The 20917-nt window shown below is 44.7% G+C and overlaps 1 protein-coding gene and 1 long non-coding RNA gene across 3 annotated transcripts in view; one reads left to right on the top strand and one right to left on the bottom strand.

Moving 5' to 3' along the window:
- Window positions 1–5326: 5326 nt before the first annotated feature.
- On the bottom strand, window positions 5327–13469 carry LOC107978170. The gene is made up of 3 exons (XR_003479397.2): window positions 13275–13469; window positions 7165–7203; window positions 5327–6366 (listed from the first exon to the last, which is right to left on the bottom strand). It is a non-coding gene; the product is annotated as an uncharacterized LOC107978170 (long non-coding RNA).
- Window positions 13204–20917, top strand: part of Tep1 (telomerase associated protein 1) — a 46272-nt gene continuing 38558 nt past the window's right edge. Inside the window, exons 1-6 of one of the 2 annotated variants that reach the window (XM_027386593.2) lie at window positions 13204–13368; window positions 15287–15865; window positions 17349–17528; window positions 18114–18248; window positions 20013–20174; window positions 20617–20778. In XM_027386593.2, coding sequence (XP_027242394.1) covers window positions 15311–15865; window positions 17349–17528; window positions 18114–18248; window positions 20013–20174; window positions 20617–20778 — 1194 coding nt within the window. In that variant the 5' untranslated portion in view covers window positions 13204–13368; window positions 15287–15310. The remainder of the gene's footprint in view (window positions 13369–15286; window positions 15866–17348; window positions 17529–18113; window positions 18249–20012; window positions 20175–20616; window positions 20779–20917) is intronic. The other variant, XM_027386592.2, reaches the window with a different exon arrangement.

The following is a 20917-nucleotide window of genomic DNA, read 5'->3' as shown; positions in this document are numbered from 1 at the left end:
CTGAGCCTGTGGATGGAGGACTGGGTCAAGTTGTTTCTTTTCTTGAGTTGAGGTTCTAAGGAGCTGCTATGTAAAGGTTAACTGTGTGGCTTGCCAAGCATGGCCTAGGATCTCATGCCCAGCCCTGAGATTTGGCTCCCAACAAAGTTATATATAATTTTCTTTAAAAAGATAACCTTGCAAACATTCCCAGTGTCCTTAGTGATCTGAGTATGTAAGGACCTTTATGCTCCCAACCACTGCAGTATGGACATGGGTTTTCTGGACAGGATAGTGCTGCTGCACATATAAACTCACATGGACTATGACTGCACATACAATACCTGCACATGGTCAAGCCAGACAGGAACTCTGGCATAGATAAGGGAGGGTCTCATGAAGTAATACTCCTAGCTGGGTAGCTATTGGCAACTGATGGCTGTTGGGGACTGGAGAATGAAATTGTTTTTTACTATGTTACACTTATTTATTTATGCATGTGTGCATGTATGTATGTATGTATGTATGTATGTGTGTGTGTGTGTGTGTACGTGTGTAATTACCTCAGCACATGTGTGAAGATCAGAGGACAACTTGCAGAATCAATTATTTCCTTGTACTATATGGGTCCCAGAGATCACTCTCAGGTTGTCAGGCTTGGTGACATTGAGAGTGTCACCTTATCCACTGAGCCATCTTGCTGGCCCACCATTTTTAAATTAAATTTTATTTATTATTATGAGGTATGTGTATGTTATGTATGAATGTGGGCACTCTCGGACCATTGTGCATATTCTGTTTTGCTTCTGTTACTATGATAAAATACTGACCAAAAACAACTTGGAAAGGAAAGGGTTTATTTCATCTTGCAAGTTATAGCCCATTAGTGGAGGGCAGGATTTTGAGGCAGGTACCTGGAGACAGAGACTGAAGCAAAGACCATGCAGGATTGCTGCTTATTGGCTTGCTCTCCATGGCTTGCTCAGCTTTCTGTCTTGTACAACCTTGAACTGTTAGACCCCCGGAAAACTCAGGTATCCGGGGTCCCAGGCCACGACTGCGGTCACCCCAATCACCAGGCAGATTCGAGAGCTTGCTGCAAACTGCATGAGGCTTTATTGTAATTTAACGAGCTAACCCCATGTTAGCTTGGGTCTTTCACCCACCTGCCATGGCGGATGGCTCGAAAAAGACAACTCCTAGGGCCTCCCGAGAGATCTTGTAGGGCAGCGTAAGGGGAGTGTCTAGGGGTACACACAGGCTCACGATTGGTGTGCCTCCAGGCTTAGAGGGCTTGCCCTGTGTTGATTGGTCAACTGGTTGTTATGGCCCATAGGCCCTCCCAGGGTGGTTGCTATGCTCTGTGCGTCATTGCTGTGTGCTTGTCCATAAAGTACACCCAGGGTCATAAAGCATAGCGCCACCAGCTAACTTCTGATTGGTTCCTTGTCACGAGGCAGACATCTGACCTCCTAGTGACTAAGGCAAGGTCATACAAGAACGTGTTTGGCTGTTATGGCTGCTGAAATGGGGGGCTGGTCCCTTCAGAACCACCTGCCCAGGGGAGACCCTGCCCATAGTGGCAAGGCCCTCCCCCATCAGTCATTAATCAAGAAAAAACCCCACAACATGTCCATGGGCCAATGTAATAGAGGCAAATCCTCAGTTGAGTGAGGTTCCCTCTTCCCAGGTAACCTAATTTTTTATCAAATTGACAAAATCTAGTCAGCACAGTGCATATGGAGAAGTCTGAGGAGAACTCTGGGGAATTAGTTCTCTTTTTCTATGGGGGGGGGTTTCTAGAGGATGAACTTAGGTCATCAAGCTTTCACAGTAAGTGCTTTTACACACCAAGCTGTCTTACAGGCCTGCAATCCATCCTTTATAAAGGATAGAAATTAAAAGCAGGGGCTACACCCGTGGAGTTTAGAAAGGAAAGAGGAGGGGTCTTTTGAGTGTAGCCTCTGAGAGGACTGAAAGCCTGGCTGGTTTGAAGACAGGACCATCCTAATTACTCTCTCATGAGTATTGACTATGTGCTAAATCCGAGCTAACCTTTAAGATCAAGGGTTTGTAAACAACGATTATGAATTTATACAGTTGCTGATAACTACCGAAAACGTATGTGTTTGTATATACACATACATACACATGTGGATCCATCTCTGAAAGATGTTCATGTATGTTACTGTAGCTGACTTAGAATATAGTGACCTGTGCCCCCTCCTAGAATAATGACACAAACAATGCCTTGAAAGCCTGCTGAGCTAGAATCACAAACGTGGGCACAAGTCCCATTTCAGTTGCTGCTCTGGTATCCATGAATCAGTCATTTAGTCAGTTTCTATGCCAATGTCCTAATCCATAATATTGGCTTATACTGTAATTGCCTATACCATAAACATCAGAGTGTTAGTTACCACAGGTCCGAATATGGGGGCATATTTGGGAAGAGGCCTCCATAGGCCACAAATCAAGTTCCCAGGTGACTTAGGGTTTCTACTGCGGTGAAGAGACACCACAAACATGGAAACTTTTACAAATGAAAATATTTAATTGGGGTGGCTTGCTCGTAGTTTCAGAGGTTCGTCAATTATCATCGTGTCTGGGAGCAATGTGGCATGCAGGCAGACATGGTATTGACTACATCTTGATCAGAAGGCAACAGGAAAGTGGACTATGACATTGGGCAGTATCTGGAGCCCAGTATCAGGAAACCTCAAAGCCTGTCCCCACAGTGACACACTTCCTCCAACATGGCCACACTCACTCCAACAAAGCTACACCTCCTAATAGTGCCACTCCCTTTGGGGGCCGTTTCCTTTCAACCTACCACAGCATACCACACAGAAGAAAATAATTGCCCTGGTGTACTTCCCCCACTCCTACTCCCACCATTGCTTCACTTCTCATACACGCTCAAGTCACTGTTGCCTATAAGATGTAGAACTCTCAACTCCATGTCTGCCTGCATGCCTCCATTGTTGGAGTACCTGCCATGATGATAATGGACTAAACCTCTGAAACTGTAAGCTGCCACCTCAATTAAATGTTTTCCTTATAAGAGTTGCTGTGGTCATGGTGTCTCTTCACAGCAACAGAAATGTCGGGAGCCAATGATTATTCTATTACAGAATTTCTTGGGGTCCAGACCTCTGGTTCCAGTATCCGGGAGCCCTAGCCGGCATTATATTGCAGATGCTAGCTGATTTGCTGCTGAATGGCATAGCCTCAGTGGAGAATGAGAATGTCTCTGAGTTTGCATTTCTATAGGCCTAAGCATTTGAATAGGCCTGCACCTGAGGGGAGAAGTCTATGTGGATAGAGAATACTTTCTAGGTGTGGGCTGATAAGGTCCAGAGGGAGGTTGATAAGAAATGGCCTCTGCTGTCACAGGAGAACGGTTAGTAAGCAGTTGAGGAAGATGCTGAAATAAATGGGATACTCCAGTTTGCAGCATGGAACTGAGAGCTCTCCAAAAATGACAAGATGCCTGTGTCTGCTCTTTATCGCCATTGGGTAGCTAGGAATTTCCAGGTCCATCCTCCCCCACTCAGACCGGACCCATGGCTTCTGTAGCTTGGGACTGATACAAGTACAAGCCAGGCCAGATCATAAAAACCCTAACTAAGACATATGGGATATGCCTCCTTTGTGAACAGGGCCCACCTCATGAATAAAACGATGCTGCCCAAACAGCGGATTAACTAAAACATGTATTGTCATCTCTGAAACAGGGATGCAATCGCCTGTCCCAGAGGCACAACCTTGTACGGATTCTTCAACTGTACATAATTCATCCTTGGTTTTATGTCCCGGTATCCATTCCAGGGCTACACAAACACTCCTCCATGTAGGTCATCTTATATAGGTGATGGGAATGCAGTCAGGCTGAGGCAGCTGTGGCATGGCTTTTGCTGTGAGTAAGAAGACGTACAACTGAGGCCAAGCTATCTGCCTAGAAAGAATGTGCCCATGCAAGAGGAGAATTATGATGAGAAAGACACATTCATCTTATCTTCACATTAGTCAGGAAAAGTGGAGAAGGGATTATGAGATGGCACTGTTGGCTTGCTGCTTAAATCTAGTAGACTGTGGGGGATGGGGTTATGCTAAAGAGCCTTTCTTAGGGTCCAAAATCTTGGTACCCATGGGAAGAATTGGATAGTGAATACATTATTACTTCTCTTATAAAACACCACGACCAGCAAAAAGAGAATCCATTTGGACTTGTAATTGGCTTGCAGTTCCAAAGTGGTAAGAGCCCATCAGAGTGGGCAGCATGGCAGCACGGAGGTGTGACTGTGGAGCAGTAAGCTGAGACATTATATCCTCAGCCACAAGCTCAAAGCAGATAGAGAAAAATGGAAGTAGGATGAGGCTATGAAATCTCAAAACCTGACCCTTGTGGCATACTTGCTTCAACAAGGCTACCTACACCTCCTACACTTCCTTAAACAGTTTCATCTGGGGATGAAGTTTAGATATCTATGAGCCAGTGGGGGCTGTTTTTTATTCAAGCCACCACAGTGATTTAAAAAAAAAAAAAAAAAAAAAAAAAAAAAAAAAAAAAAAAAAAACATTGAAATGAAGGAACCGGCTTCCCTTTTGGCAGCCATAACAGCCGAACACGTGCTTGCCATAAACCTGCCTTGGTCACGTAGAGGTCAGATGCCTGTCTCGTGACAAGGAACCCATCAGAAGTTAGTCACTAGAAAGTCAGAGGCCTGTCTCGTGACAAGGAGCCAATCGGAAGTTAGCTGGTGGCGCTATGCTTTACGACCCTGGGTGTGCTTTACGGACAAGCACACAGCAATGACGTAGAGAGCATAGCAACCACCCTGGGAGGGCCTATGAGCCATAACAACCAGTTGACCAATCAACACAGGGCAAGCCCTCCAAGCCTGGAAGCACACCAATCCTGAGCCTGTGCGTAACCCTAGACACTCCCCTTACTCTGTCCTATAAGATCTTTGGGGAGACCTTAGGAGCCGTCTTTTCTAGCTGTCCGCCATGGTGGGTGGTTGAAAGACCCGAGCTAACATGGGGTTAGCTCGTTAAATTACAATAAAGCCTTGTGCAGTTTGCAGCAAGCTCTTGAATCCGCCTGGTGATTGGGGTGACCGCGAACCTGGCCTGAGACCCTGGATACTTGAGTTTTCGGGGGCCTAACAGAATAAGTAATAGAGGATATTGCCTAGGTCTGTCCTTGAATAGAAAGAAAAGAAAAGAAAAGAAAATATAAGGCCATGGTTCAGAATACAGAGGCTTTACTAATGGCCCACGACAAGAAACCATGATAATCAATGAGCATGCCAAATCTGAATTGCTCGACTTGGGATGTATTTATTTGTTTATTTATTGACTGAGGGTGAAAGGCTCATAAGGCTGTGAGACCTGGGGACAGATTGGACTGAGGACAGATTGGACAGATTGAGGGCTGTGGAAGTGGAAAGACTGAGAAAAACAACTATCCATCCCTTTTTAAGATAAAGCTGTCTAGACCTCAAGCACCAACGGGCTTACTAGAACTGAGTTCGTAGAGTAATTTAAAAAGAACCTGAGCTGGACACGGTGGCACATGGGTGGAGATCAGATGATAACTTGCAGTAGCTAGTGCTTTCCTACCATGTTGAAGGAGGATCAGGAGAACTTGGGCCAACCAGGAAGGCAGGGATGGGCCCCATCAAGAGGGGCTGCCTGTTGCTTCTGGGGTTGTTCCCTGCCATGAGCCCAACTCTTACAAACTGCTAATGCTGGAGGGAAAGAGCTTATCTGAGGGAGGATACTGTGGGTGAGACTATCAGGGAGGAGGAGAGGGAGTCAGGAACGGGAAGGCCAGGAGCCTTAGGTCTTACACAGAGTCTCTGGGTGGTCTCTCAACTTCGAGGCCTTTTTCATCTCATTGATGGGAGCAGTCTGCCTGTTCTTTCATGTTACTTTTTATTTTTTGAGATTAGAATCTAATTACATCATTTTTTTCTTTCCCGTCCTCCTTCCAAACCCTATCTTATACCCCTCCCATTGCTCTTTCAAATTCATGGCCTCTTTTTAAGAAATTTAGTTGTTAATACACACATACATGTATGTATACATAGATATATTCCTAAATGCATAAATACAACCTGCATAGTCTCTATAATATTAGTTGTAGGTATGTTTTCAGTGCTGACCTTTTGGTATGGGATAACAAACTGGTGTGCTCTTCCCTGGGAAAGACTATTTTTCCCAATCTCGGCATTCCAGTTGATTGTAGTTCTTTATGTAGTGCTGAAGCCTCTTTGGCTTTCCCCATTCAAGTTAACATGTCTATCGGTGTTACCCTTGTTCGGGTCATGCTTGGGCAGTCATATTGTTGAAACTTCATGGGTGTAGCTTCTGACATTTCTAGGAACACAATATCATAGTAAACTCCTTGATCTCCTGGTTCTTTCAATCTTTCCACCCTCTTTTCCACAGTGACCCCGGAGCCTTAGTTGTAGGAATTGTTCTGTAGATGTATCCACTGGGATTGGGATCCACAACTGCATTTTGATTGGTTGTGGTTTTCTGTAATGATCTATCTGTTGCCAAGAGAAGTTGCCTAGATGAGGGGTGAGGAATAGACTTATCTATGGGTGTAAAGGCAAATATTTAGAATATACCTAGGGAGTATACTGGATAGTTTTTTGTCAGCTTGACACAAGCTAAAGTCTTCTGAGAGGAGAGAACCTCAATTAAGAAGATATTGGGCTGTAAGCAAACCTGTAGGGCATTTTCTTAATTAGTGATTGATGGAGGAGGGCTCAGCCCATTGAGGGTGGTGCCATCCCTGGGCTGATGGTCCTGGGTTCTATAAGAAATCAGGCTTAGCGGCTGGGCCTTTGTGGCGCACACCTTTAATCCCAGCACTAGGGAGGCAGAGGCAGGCAGATATCTGTGAGTTAGAGGCCAGCCTGGTCTACAGAGTGAGTGCTAGGATAGCCTCCAAAGCTGCACAGAGAAACCCTGTCTCGAAAAACCAGAAAAAAAAAAAAAAATCAGGCTTAGCAAGCCAGGAGGAGCAACCCAGTAAGGAACGTCCTTCCATGGTCCCTGCATCAGCTCTTGCCTCCAGGATCCTGCCTTGCTTGAGCTCCTGTCCTGACTTCTTTGACAATGAATAAGATGTGGAAGGATAAGCCAAAAAAACTTTTTCCTCCTCACCTTGTTTTTATGTGGTGTTTCATCACAGCAATAGTAACCCTAATGAAAAAGACAAACAAGATCATGATGGTTTAGAAAAGTGGTATGCCTGTCTGTTCTAATAAAGTTTGTCTTTTTTCTCTGTCTGCTGATCTACATCTCCCATCTGTCACTTGCATTCCCTTGGTGCCTGCTGCTGTTGTTCCTTTCACGGTTCTGTCTACTATTTTCCCCAGAGATCCAATCCTTTGTCATAGCACAGAATAAACCCAGCTGATTCCCCAACCTTACCCTATATTTCCTCCACAACAATGTGGGTTCCAGGGATCAAACTCAGGTTGTTGGTCTTAGCAACAAGTGACTTTGCCCTCTAAGCCAACTCAGTTTTTCAAATATGCAAAGAACTTGTTACTAGAGAGAACTATTGCAAATCAATGACATCAATATTTCACTTGGTAGAAACAGAGAAACACGCTCATACATATCAGGAAGTGGTACAGACAGTTGGAACGATGGAACCTTATTATAAACCCAAGTTTTCTGATTAGCTTCACTATTAGAATTGGATAAAGCAGAGCTTTCCCATAGTCCATTATCCAAAGAACAAGATTGCTTCCTGAGAGCTTATAATTTAATTAGTCTTTCTTCCAGATAGAGACTTTAAGATTATGTGGGAGCCTATTTTTTTGTAAAGAAAAGCAACAGAGCTATATGTAGATGGCTTTTTTTTTAAAAAAAAAAAAAAAAGTAAAGTTGATGGTGGTTTTAAAGAAGAAATATAAATCTATAAATCTATAGAAATCTATAAATCTAAAGAAAGTTGTTGGAGATGAAGGGGAAAATATTCAGATAAAAACAACCTGTGTCTTTATTCCCGATTTTCTTACTCCCCTTTTAGCTTCTTATCAGAGGTTTGTCCTTCCCAGTTCAAAGTCTATCTTCTCCAGGAAGTTGCTGGAAATTCTCTCACCCAACACACTATATATAGCCCTGTAGTTTATGCCTTGTAGCACCGCCCTTTGTGCTTGACAGAGGTTTATTGAAAGTGGAGGAGGATAATGAGTGGGAAATAAAACTGACTACTACAGCAAGCAATTTTAATAGATGTAAGGGTCTTTTCAGAAGGGCTTCCCAGGCGTGCCAGATGGCTCTGCTGGTAGAGGCATGCTGCTAAGTCTGACCACAGAGTTTGATCTCCAGACCCTACCTGGTATAAGGAGACAGGCAACTTTAACTCCTGCCGGTTATCCGACCTCCACATATGTGCTGTGAGCAAATACGTATATGTACATACACTCAAACTAATGAGATAAAAATGTAGTAAGAATGTCCAAAGAAGTTGGGCGTTGGTGATGCACACTTTGATCCCAGCACTCAGGAGGCAGAGGCAGGTGAATCTCTGTGAGTTTGAGGCCAGCCGGGTCTACAGAGTGAGTTCCAGGACAGGCTCCAAAACAATACAGAGAAACCCTGTCTCAAAAAACAAAAACAAAAATCAAAAGCAAAAGGATACTGTCAACTCAGAGGTAAGTCAGTGTAGATATTATACTTTGCCAATGGCCACTGAAGCTCAGTGTCACTAAGCATCAATTAGGGGTTTAGGTAATGGAGAGAGGAAAACATGATGGGGAGGACGAGATCTTAAGGGAAAGGTGGAGAAGGGATAAAAGAAAGGGTTACATGTGGTGTGACAGTAGAAGGGGCAGCTATTGGGGAGGAGGAGTAGAGCAAGAGGCAGACAGGGAGTTGGGGTCAGGTGGTGGGAGGAGAAGATAAACAGGAGTAAAGTATAATGACGTGTGTATGAAAATGTCATAATTATCAGGGGAGGAGCAGGGGGTGAATATAATCAAAATACATTGTGTGAAATTCTCTAAGAATTAATAACAATATTTACAAAGGAAAATGGCATGATGAAATCCATTACTTTGTATGCTAACTTAAAAAAAACAAATCGTAGAGGCTGGAGAGACGGTTCATGCACCACTCTTCTAGAGGACCTGAGTTCAATCCCCAGCACTTGTGTCAAAGTCAGGTGACTACTCATAGTTACCTGTAATTCCAGTTCCTCTACCTAACTCCAACACCTCTACCCTCCCCTTCTGAGGGCACTCATACGCATACCCACTCACAGACACCCTGTACATGTGGTTAAAAGTAAATCAAAAAAAAAAAAAAAAACATTTAAAGGTGAGTGGTTCTCTAAGCATTTGAAAATAAAGATACAAGATTCGGGAATTAAATGGATTTTCTGTGGTGGAAAATGACAGAGTGTCTCATTGGCTCTGAATAGTTACTTGGCTGGCAAAACTCCTAAACCAGCAATGTAAAGAAGCTGCTGCTTGGGGAAGTAGGGTGTACGGAAGCAAATGTGGGGAATAGACGTATGTTTAGTACCATCCACCCCAAAGACTAGCTGAGATTGGACCTGGTGACCATCTTCTTAGTTAAAAGTTTTCTTTGTTCCAAGCAAAGACAAAAGTTTGTTTCTTTCCTTTTTGGGTGGTGGTGGGGGGTTTGAGACAGGGTTTCTCTGTGGCTTTAGAGGCTGTCCGAGAACTAGCTCTTGTAGACCAGGCTGGTCTTGAACTCACAGAGATCCACCTGCCTCTGCCTCTGCCTCCCGAGTCCTGGGATTAAAGGCATGTGCCAACACCATCCTGAGTTATTGTTGGTTTTGTTTTGTTTTTATTACATTTACTTATGTTATGTTTTCCCTTACTCCCAGCAGAAATGTCCTTAATCATTCAGTCAGTAACTATCTCTGGAAATTAAGTCCAATTAATTTAGTTTTTCTGTTTGTTTGTGTTTGTTTGAAGTAGGATCTCGTGTAGCTCTAGCTGGCTTGGAGCTTGGTCTCAAACATACAACAATTCTCTTGCTTCTGCCTGTGTGCTTTGTTTACAGGCATGTAATTATGCCTGTCAAATTTTAATGTATATACTTATAATTCAGGCTGGAAGGTGTATTCCTTATTAAACTGGTTCAATAAAAATTACAGGAAACCATTGTTTTGGATTAAGTTCCTACACTATGATTCAATAGGCTAAAACTAAAAATGGAAGCTTGTGTGGTAGAGCATACCTATAATCCCAAAGCACTGGGGATATAGAGGCAGGAGGATCACTTCAAGTTCAAGGCTAGCTTAGTCTCCATATTGAGTTCCAGGACAACGAGGACTTGGTAGTAAGTAAAACTCTATCTCAAAGAGCCAAATCAACTAATCAAACAATTAGAAAACAAAACAACAAAACAAAACAACCTCTTTGATATTAAAGCTCCTCAACACTGAGTGCTTCCCCCCAGGGTGAAATTGTATTCGAGTATGGTGGGCATAGTTCACAACCCAGTTTCAATTGCAATGACAGGGATTTTTGTTTGTTTGTTTGTTTGTTTTTGCTTTAACCCGCACAGGGAAGAAGTTATCAAAATCATTTTTCTATTGTGAAGTCTCCCTGTTCAGCAGTTCTAAGGGAAATAACTGAAATGCCCAATCTGCCTTTTGTTCTTTTGTCTCTGCTTCTTTCCACCTTTCTGTCTATAAAACCAATGTTTCCTGCTTAGCCTATAGGAATGTGTACTTTCTCAAGTGTTGCTCAGTTCTAGACTCATATCTAATTAAGATCTCTAATGACTGAGGTGTAGCTTTGTCCTAGAGTGCCTGCTTAGCATGCTGTAGGCCCTGAGTTGGACCCATAGCACCTCCGTTCCTAAAAAAAGAAAGAAGGTCATAGATGGGATCTCTCCTCTTATTTCCCTTTTCTCACTGTGTCTCTTGCAATGGCTATCTTTTTTTTTAAGATTTATTTATTTATTTATTTATTATACAGTACTCTGTCTGCATCGATGCCTGCATGCTAGAAGAGGGCACCAGATCTCATTATAGATCGCTGTGAGCCACCATGTGGTTTCTGGGAATTGAACTCAGTACTTCTGGGAGAGTAATCAATATTCTCAACCTCTGAGGCATCTCCCTAGCCCCTGGCTATTCTTTTTTTTTTAATAAAAAATTTATTTACTTTCATTTTATGTGCATGAGTATTTTGCCTGAATGAATGTAATATATCACTTGAGTGTATTGCCTAAGGAAGCCAGAAGAGGGACTCAGATCCTCTGGAACTGGAATTATGATGGTTAGCCACTGTGTAGGTTCTGGGACTCGAACCCTGGTCCTCCGTAAGAGTAGCGTCAGTGCTTTTAACTGCTGAGCCATTTGATCAGTGTTCTTGGTTGTCAACCTGACACATCTGAGATGGGAATCTCAGATGAGAAACTGAGCCAATCAAATTGGCCTATGGACACATCTGTGGACATTTTATTATTATTATTACTAACTGATGAGAAGAGCCAAGGCCACCAGGGGTGGTACTACCCTTGGATAGATGGGCCTGGAATGTATAAGAAAACTGGTTGAGAAGAAGCAGGAAGCCAGCCAGTAAGTGGCATTCCTCCAGTATTTCTACCTTGGTTTCCCATGATTATAGACTTGAAAGAGGAAATAAACCCTTTTCAACAAGTTGTTTTGGGCAGGTCTTCTTCCTTCCTTCCTTCCTTCCTTCCTTCCTTCCTTCCTTCCTTCCTTCTTTCCTTCCTTCCTTCCTTCCCTCCCTCCTCCCTCTCCTCCTTCCTTCCTTCCCTCCCTCCCTCCTTCCCTCCTTCCTCTCTTCCTTCTTTCCTTCTCATACTGAAGGTAGTTTCCCCTCCCTCCTCTCCTCGATTCCCTCCCTCACTCCCCACCCCCAATCCACTCCTCCTGTTTCTGTTCAGAAAAGGGCAGGCCTCCCATGGTCAACAAAGCATTTCAAGTTGCAGTAAGACTAAGCACCTCCCCTTGTATTAAAGCTGGGCAAGGCAATCCGGTATGAGGAATATGTTCCCAAGAGCTAGCCAAAGTGTTAGGGACAGTCCCTGCTCCCATTGTTAGGAATCCTACAAGTTGACCAAGCTACATAACTGTCACATATATGTAGAGGACTTAGGTCAGTCCCATGCTGGCTCCTTGGTTTTTGGTCCAGACTCTGTGAGTCCCTATGAATCAGGTTAGTTGTTTCTGTGGGTTTTCTTGTGATGTCCTTGACCTTTCTGGCTCCTATAATCCTTCCTCCCTCTCTTCAGCAGGATTCATTGAGCTTGGCCTAATGTTTAGCTGTGGGTCTCTGCGTTTATTTCCATCAGTTACTGGAAGAAGGCTCTCTGATGACAGTGAGGTAGTCACCAATTTATCAAAGGCGAAGGCCAGTTCAGGCACCCTCTCCAGGATCGCTAGGAGTCTTAGCGGGGTCATCCTTGTAGCTTGTGGGAGTTTCCCTTGCATCAGGTTTCTACCTGATCCCAAAATGCCCCATCTTTCCAGTCATCTCTTTCAGTACTCTCCCCCTCCATCAACCCCCCAACTTGATCAACTCAAGTTCCCACCTACTCCTCCCACCCGGCATCCACCCAGGAACACTCTTGGGCATATACCTAAAGGAGGCACATTCATACCACAAGGACACTTGCTCAACTATGTTCATAACAGCATTATTCATAATAGACAGAACCTGGAAACAACCTAGATACCCCTCAACTGAAGAATGGATAAAGAAAATGTGGTACATTTGCACAATGGAGTACTACTCAGCAGAAAAAAAAATGACATCAGGAAATTTGAAGGCAAATGGTTGGAACTGGCAGAAGAAACTGTTCACTTCCAGGGTGGATAGAAGAAAGGAAGAAGGGGAGAAGGGGATCGGACTTTCATAGTCACATCAAGGACACACTCTTGGAGACTAACTCCTTTTCTAAAGTTTTCACCACCTCCCAGTAGCTTGCCCAAGCTGTCAATCAGGCTTTTAGCACATAAACCTTTGGGGGATATTTAAGACACATAATACAATCAGAACATGACTGTATTGGGTAGGGATGCAGCACAGTTGGTAAAGGTGGCCTGACCCTGACTATGAATACCGGAACCAAACAAATCAAACCGGGTGTGGTTAGCACAAGCCTGCAATCCCAGCATTTGCGATTATACTCCCCGCAGCAGTCCGCCCTCAGCCCCGCCCAGGTCACCGCTCGCCCCGCCCACAGCCCAGCCTCGCCCTTTCTCCTCCGTGGGGTGCTGGTTTCCTTTCAGTTCCCTGGTTTCCAACCTTTCCAGTGGCTGACCCAGGCCGCTTTCTGCTCCCCGTTGCGGCGAACCAACGCGCCTCTCATTGTGCGCAGTCTTTCCAGTCCCGAGCGCAGGTAGAGAGCCCAGGCTGAGTCCTGCGTGGGTGGACTCTGGGAAGGATCTCAGGGCGAGCGCAGGGCTGCCGCTTAGTCCTTCCGGGCCGCCTGGGTCGGGAATAGGGGGTTACGGAGGGAGGGAGTGGTAGGTGGTTGGGGAGAACAGGTTCCTTTTGCCTTAAATGCTCCTGGGAGAAGCGCGTGAGTGTCACAAATGAGGGGGTGTTGTGAACACTTTTAGCAACAGAAAACTCACTAGACTGTCCACGCTTAACACAGAGAGTTGGACGCTAAGATGCTAACACAGCAGGCCTTCACGGCTTCCCGAGAGACCAGAATGTTTGGAGTATGGCCCCATTCGTGAAGCCAAAGAAAAGGGGCTAGAGGTAGAAGTGGAGGGAAATATACATACTTGTACATACACAGAAAATGTTTGAATGCTAGTATAAAGTCATCAGTAGCAGTTCTCTCTGGGACACGGGGAAGAACTTCTAAGTTTTCTGATTTGCTCATCTGAATCTCCACAAAGGCCAGGGAGGGGAAAAAAATTACATGTCTTTATTTTTCTGTTAATTTTTATTTTGGTAACTTGTTTTTCAATCCAGGATTATGCCAGATGTGGTTGTACACGCCTTTAATCCTAGCAGTAGGGAGGCAGTGGCAGGTGGTTCTCTGCGAGTTGGAGGCCAGCCTGGTCTACATAGTAGTTCTAGGTCAGCCAGACCTACATAGTGAGGCCTTGTCTCAACAACAAATAAATAAATAAACAAATAAATAAAATCTTGGGTTAATTCTGAGATTCATTGTTGTTCCTTGTGTGTGTCGGGGGGCATGTATGTTTGTGTACATGTTTTGTGTGTGCAAGAGTTTGTGCATGTGCAGATGTAGATACAAGGCTAGAGGGCACATCAGGTGTCTTACTCTATTGCTTCCCACCTTACTATTGGTAGGCTGGCTAGCCGGCTTGCTGGAAGAATCGACCTGTAGATGCATTATCAGTTCTGCTCCTAGCTCCTCACCCCTTTTGAACAAAGTCTCCCATATTCCAGGGTGGTTTTGCTCTTTCAACTTGCTAGGTAGTCAAGGGTAACCTTGAACTCCTGATCCTCCAACCTCTGCCTCAAGTGCTGAGAGGGCAGGTGTGTGCCACACCTACCCTTATTGTCCCCCCCCCCTTCTAGTACCGAGACATGAGGGGAATAAGCCGGACACATTTTCTTCTGAGAAAGGGTGTGTTAGTGTAGCTCCCAGGGACCTGGAATTTTCTATGCAGCCCAAGCTGGTCTCTGTCATGCCCTCCTCTTCAGCTGGGATTCTAGGCAGGTCACCACCATGCTAGGCATTCTTTTCCTTCTAAGGTTTTGCTTTACTTTCCCCCACCTTGTTCTTTCAGAATTCTCCCTGGATGAATCCATAAAAAGAAGGGCCAACATGGTGGCTCAGTGGCTAAAAGTGCTTGCTGTGCAATCCTGGCCATCTGACTTCAATCCCTAATCCCACTGGGAAGGAGAGAACCAACTCCCAAGGGTTGTCCTTTAACCTCACACATGGTGTGACATGTGTGCCTGAACTTAACACACACCTCTCCCCCCAAAACATACACATACATTCAGTAATAATAATAATAATAATGATGATGATGATGATGATAAGCCAGGCAGTGGTGGCGCATGCCTTTAATCCCAGCACTCAGGAGGCAGGGAGATCTCTGGGAATTCAAGGCCAGCTTGGTCTACAAATTGAGTTCCAGAACAGCTAGGACTGTTACACAGAGAAATGCTGTCTTGAAAAAAGAATACTACTACTACTACTAAACCTAATTTTTAAAAGAAGTAAAAATATTGTTTGTTCTTTGCATATCACTGGTACAAACAGATTAATATGGAGTTGGTATGTTTCTAATGCAGCTCATCACTCACGTGTTCTTTCCATCTAGGCATCCATTGGTTGTGCTGCAGCTATGGAGAAACTCTGTGGGCACCGAGACATCCTGTCCTTGGAGAACCAGTGCCTGCCCATGCTCCCTGACCTCCAGCCCTTGGAAAAATTACATGGACATACATCTGTCCACCCAGACATTCTCTCCTTGGAGAACCGGTGCCTGCCCATGCTCCCTGATCTCCGGCATCTGGAGAAGCTATGTGGACATATGTCCAGTCACTCCGACATTCTCTCCTTGGAGAACCAGTGCCTGCCCATGCTCCCTGATCTCCGGCAACTGGAGAAGCTATGTGGACATATGTCCAGTCACTCCGACATTCTCTCCTTGGAGAACCGATGTCTAGCTACCCTCTCCGCTGTAAAGAGCTCTGTATCTACCAGCCCTTTGCTCCAGTGTCATCGTGCATCTCACATGATGCAAGCTGATTTGTGCGGCCCAAACATTAGCAATTGCCTGTTCCCTGAGCCTCCTACCAAGAAGGTTCCATGTGTCTCTGAGAATCTAGACCTTCCAACTTGTTCCAGGGTCCCGGAATCCATCTCTGCTACAACTGGAGTTCAGGAAGTAGCTTTGGTAATTGTTTTTGGATGCTGATCTTGACTCCAGCCGTATCTGCTATGTTATTATCACTAGATTTCAGTGCCTTCTCTGATGCTCTGCATCTAGGGACCTTCTTTCCTCAGCGTTTTTTGGTATTGGTACCTTTGACAGTTCAAGGAATTGAACCCATAGACATAGACATGGTAGGTAGGCTCTACTGCTGAGATACATCTCCAGTCTCTCATGGCCTTTTCTGAGTTACTCTTTACCTTAGGGCTGTCTTCACTGGCATCTTTGTTCTTTTTTTTATCCTCAATTTTTTAAAAAGATTTTATTTATTATGTATACAATGTTCTGCTTGCATGTATGCTTGCATGTGGAAGAAGGCACCAGATCTCATTATAGATGGTTGTGAGCCACCATGTGGTTGCTGGGAATTGAACTCAGGACCTCTGGAAGAGCAGCCAGTGCTCTTAAACTCTGAGCCATCTCTCCAGCCCCGCCCCCTTTTTTTTGGTGTTTTGAGACAGGGTTTCTCTGTAACTTTGGAGGCTGTCCTGGAACTAGCTCTTGTAGACCAGGCTGGTCTCGAACTCACAGAGATCTGGCTGCCTCTGCCTCCCAAGTGCTGGGACTAAAGGCATGTGTCACCATCACCTGGCAGCATCTTTGTTCTTAGCAAGTACTTAGTGCAGAGATTCTAGGTAATAGACTCAAAAACAGTCCTTGTCTCCAGAAAGCCTCTGATCATTACAACAGAGTTAGCTGGGTGCGACATGGTTAGACATGCAGTATATCTAGTACATCAGAACTCACTTCCTTGTATCCTTGTGTGCTACCACATGGCCACTCAACAGATCCCCTTAAGCACATTTACTATGTAGATCAGAATTGGCAGACAGGAACCCATTTCCTCTGAGGACACTTGGGGAAAAGTTTATCTGACTCTTACAGCATCTCTGGTAATTAGAAAGTATATAGCCTTAGGCAAAGCTAACATTCCTTTTGTAGCTTTAATTTCCCCATCTTTCGAATCAAGAGGTGCTTCACAAAGTTCTGGTTTCAAAATACAACTGCCGTTACCCTGCTGTGATTTAGGGTTTTGCAGTTTGTAGAGTCGAGCATACCCCATTGGACTTTCCAACAGCCCTTTCAAGGAGGTGGTAGTGGATGAAGAAGCTCTTTGCTTCTGGGGTATTGATATGGGGCTTGACATTCCTGTGACCCAGAAAACACCGTGCTGCATTTAGAAGGTGTGTGAGAGGCCTTGGGCTCCCGGAGGGCAACCATGAGATGGCAGTGTGGAAGATCACAGAGCATCGGAGCAAAAACCTTAGAAACTTGAATAGGGGAAGGTAGCGTGAGAAAGAGTACTAGGCGGACAGGATGGAGTAAAGGTGATTAGTGTGGGGGCGAAGGCAGAGATGTGGGCCTTCCCTATCCCTGGGAGACACTTTCCGTCCCTCTTTGAGGACTGTGAGCACATGGTGCGATTTGTAACTGCCACTGTTTCTAGGCTCAGTGGTGCTTCTCAGAAGAACAGGAAATGCAGGGAGCGACAGAGAGAGCACAAATGCCCTTGTATAGTCTAAGCTTGGGAGACGAAGAGGAGCTGGATGCACCAGTCCTGAAACTCACATCTGGAGACTCGGAATCTCATGCCGAAACCACTGACCGGCTCCTACAGGAAAAGAAGGTAAGACTGGAGAGGTTGGTGGTGAGGGAATGGTGAGTATGGAGACCAGAACCAGGGCTTCTCCCTAGGAAGGTGGCAAGGGGGACATGATGCTGTTCTCTCTTCTTGCTTCTTAATCCGCTTTTCCAAGCTGTCCATTCTTTCTGGTTTTTGTTTTTTTATTGAGTATTTACCTGCATGTGTAGATATGCACTATGTGTCTTGCGCTTGTGGAGATCAGAAAGAATGTCAGATCCCTCTGGGTGTGGTGGCGCATGACTTGTAGTCCGAGTGCATGGGAGGCAGAGGCAGATGCATCTCTGGGAGTTTGAAGCCAGCCTGGTTTATAATAGTGAGTTCCAGCTAGGGCTACAAACTGAGACTCTGCCCCTCCCCCTAAAAAAATGTTGCATCCTCTGGAGCTGGAGTCAATGAAGGTCACGAACCACTCGCCGGAACTAGCAACTGAACCTGGGTCCTCTGCAAGAGCAGCAAGCTCTTAATCACTGAGGCATCTCTCCAGCCACTCTGTCCTTGGTGGTACAAGTTGTCCATGTAGATCCTTACTTACTCTTACTCTTACATTCCGTGTTTCCCGATTCTCAGATGGCTCTCTTGACCTTACTGTGCTCTGCTCTGGCCTCCCATGTAAACGTAAAAAGTGCATCTGACCCTACCCGGGAATCCATCCTTGAAGTCTGCCGTGAACTGGCCTCCTTGGAACCTGAGTTCATCCTTAAGGTACTATGGTATGAAGGAGTGGGGAGAAACTTGGAGATATTAATGTGGTTATGGCATGAAGAGCTGGTAGCTGGTAGGGGTGGAAGGAACATTTGCTGAGGAAGGAAGTTTGGGACCCCTGGGGTTCTGTAGAGTGGAGAAAGGTGGGATGGGGGCAGGTATACGAGGATTGGGTTTGTCCAAGCTAAATGCACAAGACTAGGCTGTGGGAGTCTTATTAACATGATGAAACTTGGATCTGGTTCCAAGAAAGTAAAACACTTCCCCAAATAGTATGTGTGGAGTAGATTATGGCTGCTACAGAAGCAGAGAAGAAGCCTGTTCCAGTGTCATTCTGTTGCCATGATAAGTCACCCTAACCAAAAGCAGCTGAGGGAAGGAAGAGGATTTTTTGGCTTACACTTCCAGGTCACACTCCTTCATCGAGGGAGGTTAGTGCAGGAACCATGGGAGAACACTGCTTGCTAGCTTACACAGGCTCAAGCTTTCTTTCTTTTCTTTTTAACTTTTACTTTTACTCACTGTAACAAGAATCTGCACAGTATCCATACAGCTCAAAGGGTCATTGTTACAAAACAAAAACAGCTGTTTAATCTGAAGAACTAGCTCCAGAAACAGAACATTCCCCCACAGTCTCTCCCAGAACCTACTTCAGACCCAGTCCCTGTCACTTCCTCCTTCAGTACAAACAGCCACCACCCTTAGAGAAGTTGCCTAGTAAGGAGAAATCATCCTCAGTTAGATCCTCCTTGCTTGGGGGAAGGGGTGGGGACAATTAGGATACTCACTTCAAACACCAATTCTCAGTTTCATATATATAGGGAATTATACTTTGGGCTTTTATGGGGAGGGAGGGCAGTATTTTGCCAACATTATAACATTCATCCACAATGATGCATACAGCTGAAGCTTACTGTTGCTGAAAGGTAGTCTATACACCACAGCTTATCTATGCTACAATTTAATAGTGAATTATTTGTACTTCTAGGCCATCACAAATAAAATTGTCATGAACACATACCATTTCAGTATATACATACAAGCATCTTTATTGTATATTTTTGTACCAAGATTTAAAATTTCAGATACTGATCAACTGTTGTTCAAAAGAATTTATACCAATTCCAGCTCTTTAGCCAGTTTTCTTATACAGTCCAGGATGACCTGCCTAGGGATAGTGTCACCCACAGTGGGTGACCCCTTCTTCAGCAGTAGTAATTAAAACCATCTCCCCATAGACATGCCCATGGGCCAGTCTGATCTAGGGGAAAATGTTTTCTATGGGGCTTTGGAAGACAACAAGTTTAATCAGCAATTCGAAACCTGGGTAAACTTTTTTTTTTAAGTTATAGTACTTTATTTTACTTAGAAATAATCTCAATAGATAGTGGTTATTTTACTTAATATAACTTAGCATAATTCTGAGACTGAAAGTCACCAAAAATTTTTCAGAAACTGCCTTCGGGAAGATCATAATTAGTTATTGGCCCGTTATTTCTCTCTTAACTTTTTTACAACGCATCCATGTTGCAATTGGTAAGTTTTTGATAGATGTTGTTATGAAGGGTCTTCCAAACAAGGACAGCCTGGTTGACTTAGGAGATGGTCAGTAGACCAAGATGACACTTGGGCTTTGTGTTTTGTAGATATTGAGGATGCTCAGCAAAGGTTTTATAGCGGCAGATACAATGGGCAAGATAATCCAGGGCATGAAGCTATGAGATAAGTGGCCAGCATGCCAATCTTTTCTGCCTTCCACCTTAGGCATCTCTGTATGCTAGGCAGCAACTTAACATCCGGGAGGTAGCCAATACTGTTTTGGCTATAGCTGCCTTCTTGCCAGCCTGCCGCCCCCACGTGCGACGGTATTACTCTGCCATTGTTCGCCTGCCTTCAGATTGGATCCAGGTAGCCGAGTTCTACCAGGTATGGTATTTAGTACCCTGCACTGTGACCTTCATGGTTCGTTTTGTTTTCTCCTTTCTTCACTGAGGAGATTTTCAGACAGGGTAGCCTTCACTCAGTTTTCCTCCATCCAAGTGCCCAGAGGGGATACATTTTCTCTGTAAGAGCTGGACTAATAATGAGACAAGGGCTGGACCAAAGTTTGAGAAAAAAATTTACCTTATTCTAGACATCCTTTATAATGATGACAATGAGTTCAGAGAAGACCACTGACTTAACTTGTACACAGAAATGTAATTTTGGTTGTAGGGCTAGGAAATTGTTCCCTATTCTTTTTTCTATATAACTCCAGGTTCCTGGTGTGTGTGTGTGTGTGTGTGTGTGTGTGTGTGTGTGTGTGTGTGTGTGTGTGTGTGTGTGTTCATTGGGTCTCTCTTCTGCTGATCTCCTCTCTTCTCAACAGAGTCTGGCAGAAGGAAATGAGAAGAAGTTGGTGCCCCTGCCTGCCTGCCTCCGAGCTGCCATGACTGACAAATTTGCACAATTTGATGAGTACCAGCTAGCTAAGTACAATCCACGGAAACACCGATCCAAGAAACGTTCCCGCCAGCCACCCCGCCCCCAAGTCAGTCTTTGCCTCAGCCCTGGGTGTTCACAGCCCCTTTTGTCTGGGAAGGGAGGGATAAAGAAACATGTTGAGCTTTGGAGTGCCTTCACAGAAGTGTCTGACATGTCCATACATCAGAAAGCAAAGGAACCAGAGA

This window comes from Cricetulus griseus (genome assembly GCF_003668045.3).
Source record: "Cricetulus griseus strain 17A/GY chromosome 1 unlocalized genomic scaffold, alternate assembly CriGri-PICRH-1.0 chr1_1, whole genome shotgun sequence".
Lineage (NCBI taxonomy): Eukaryota > Metazoa > Chordata > Mammalia > Rodentia > Cricetidae > Cricetulus > Cricetulus griseus.
This window is presented reverse-complemented; position numbering and strand designations above follow the sequence as displayed.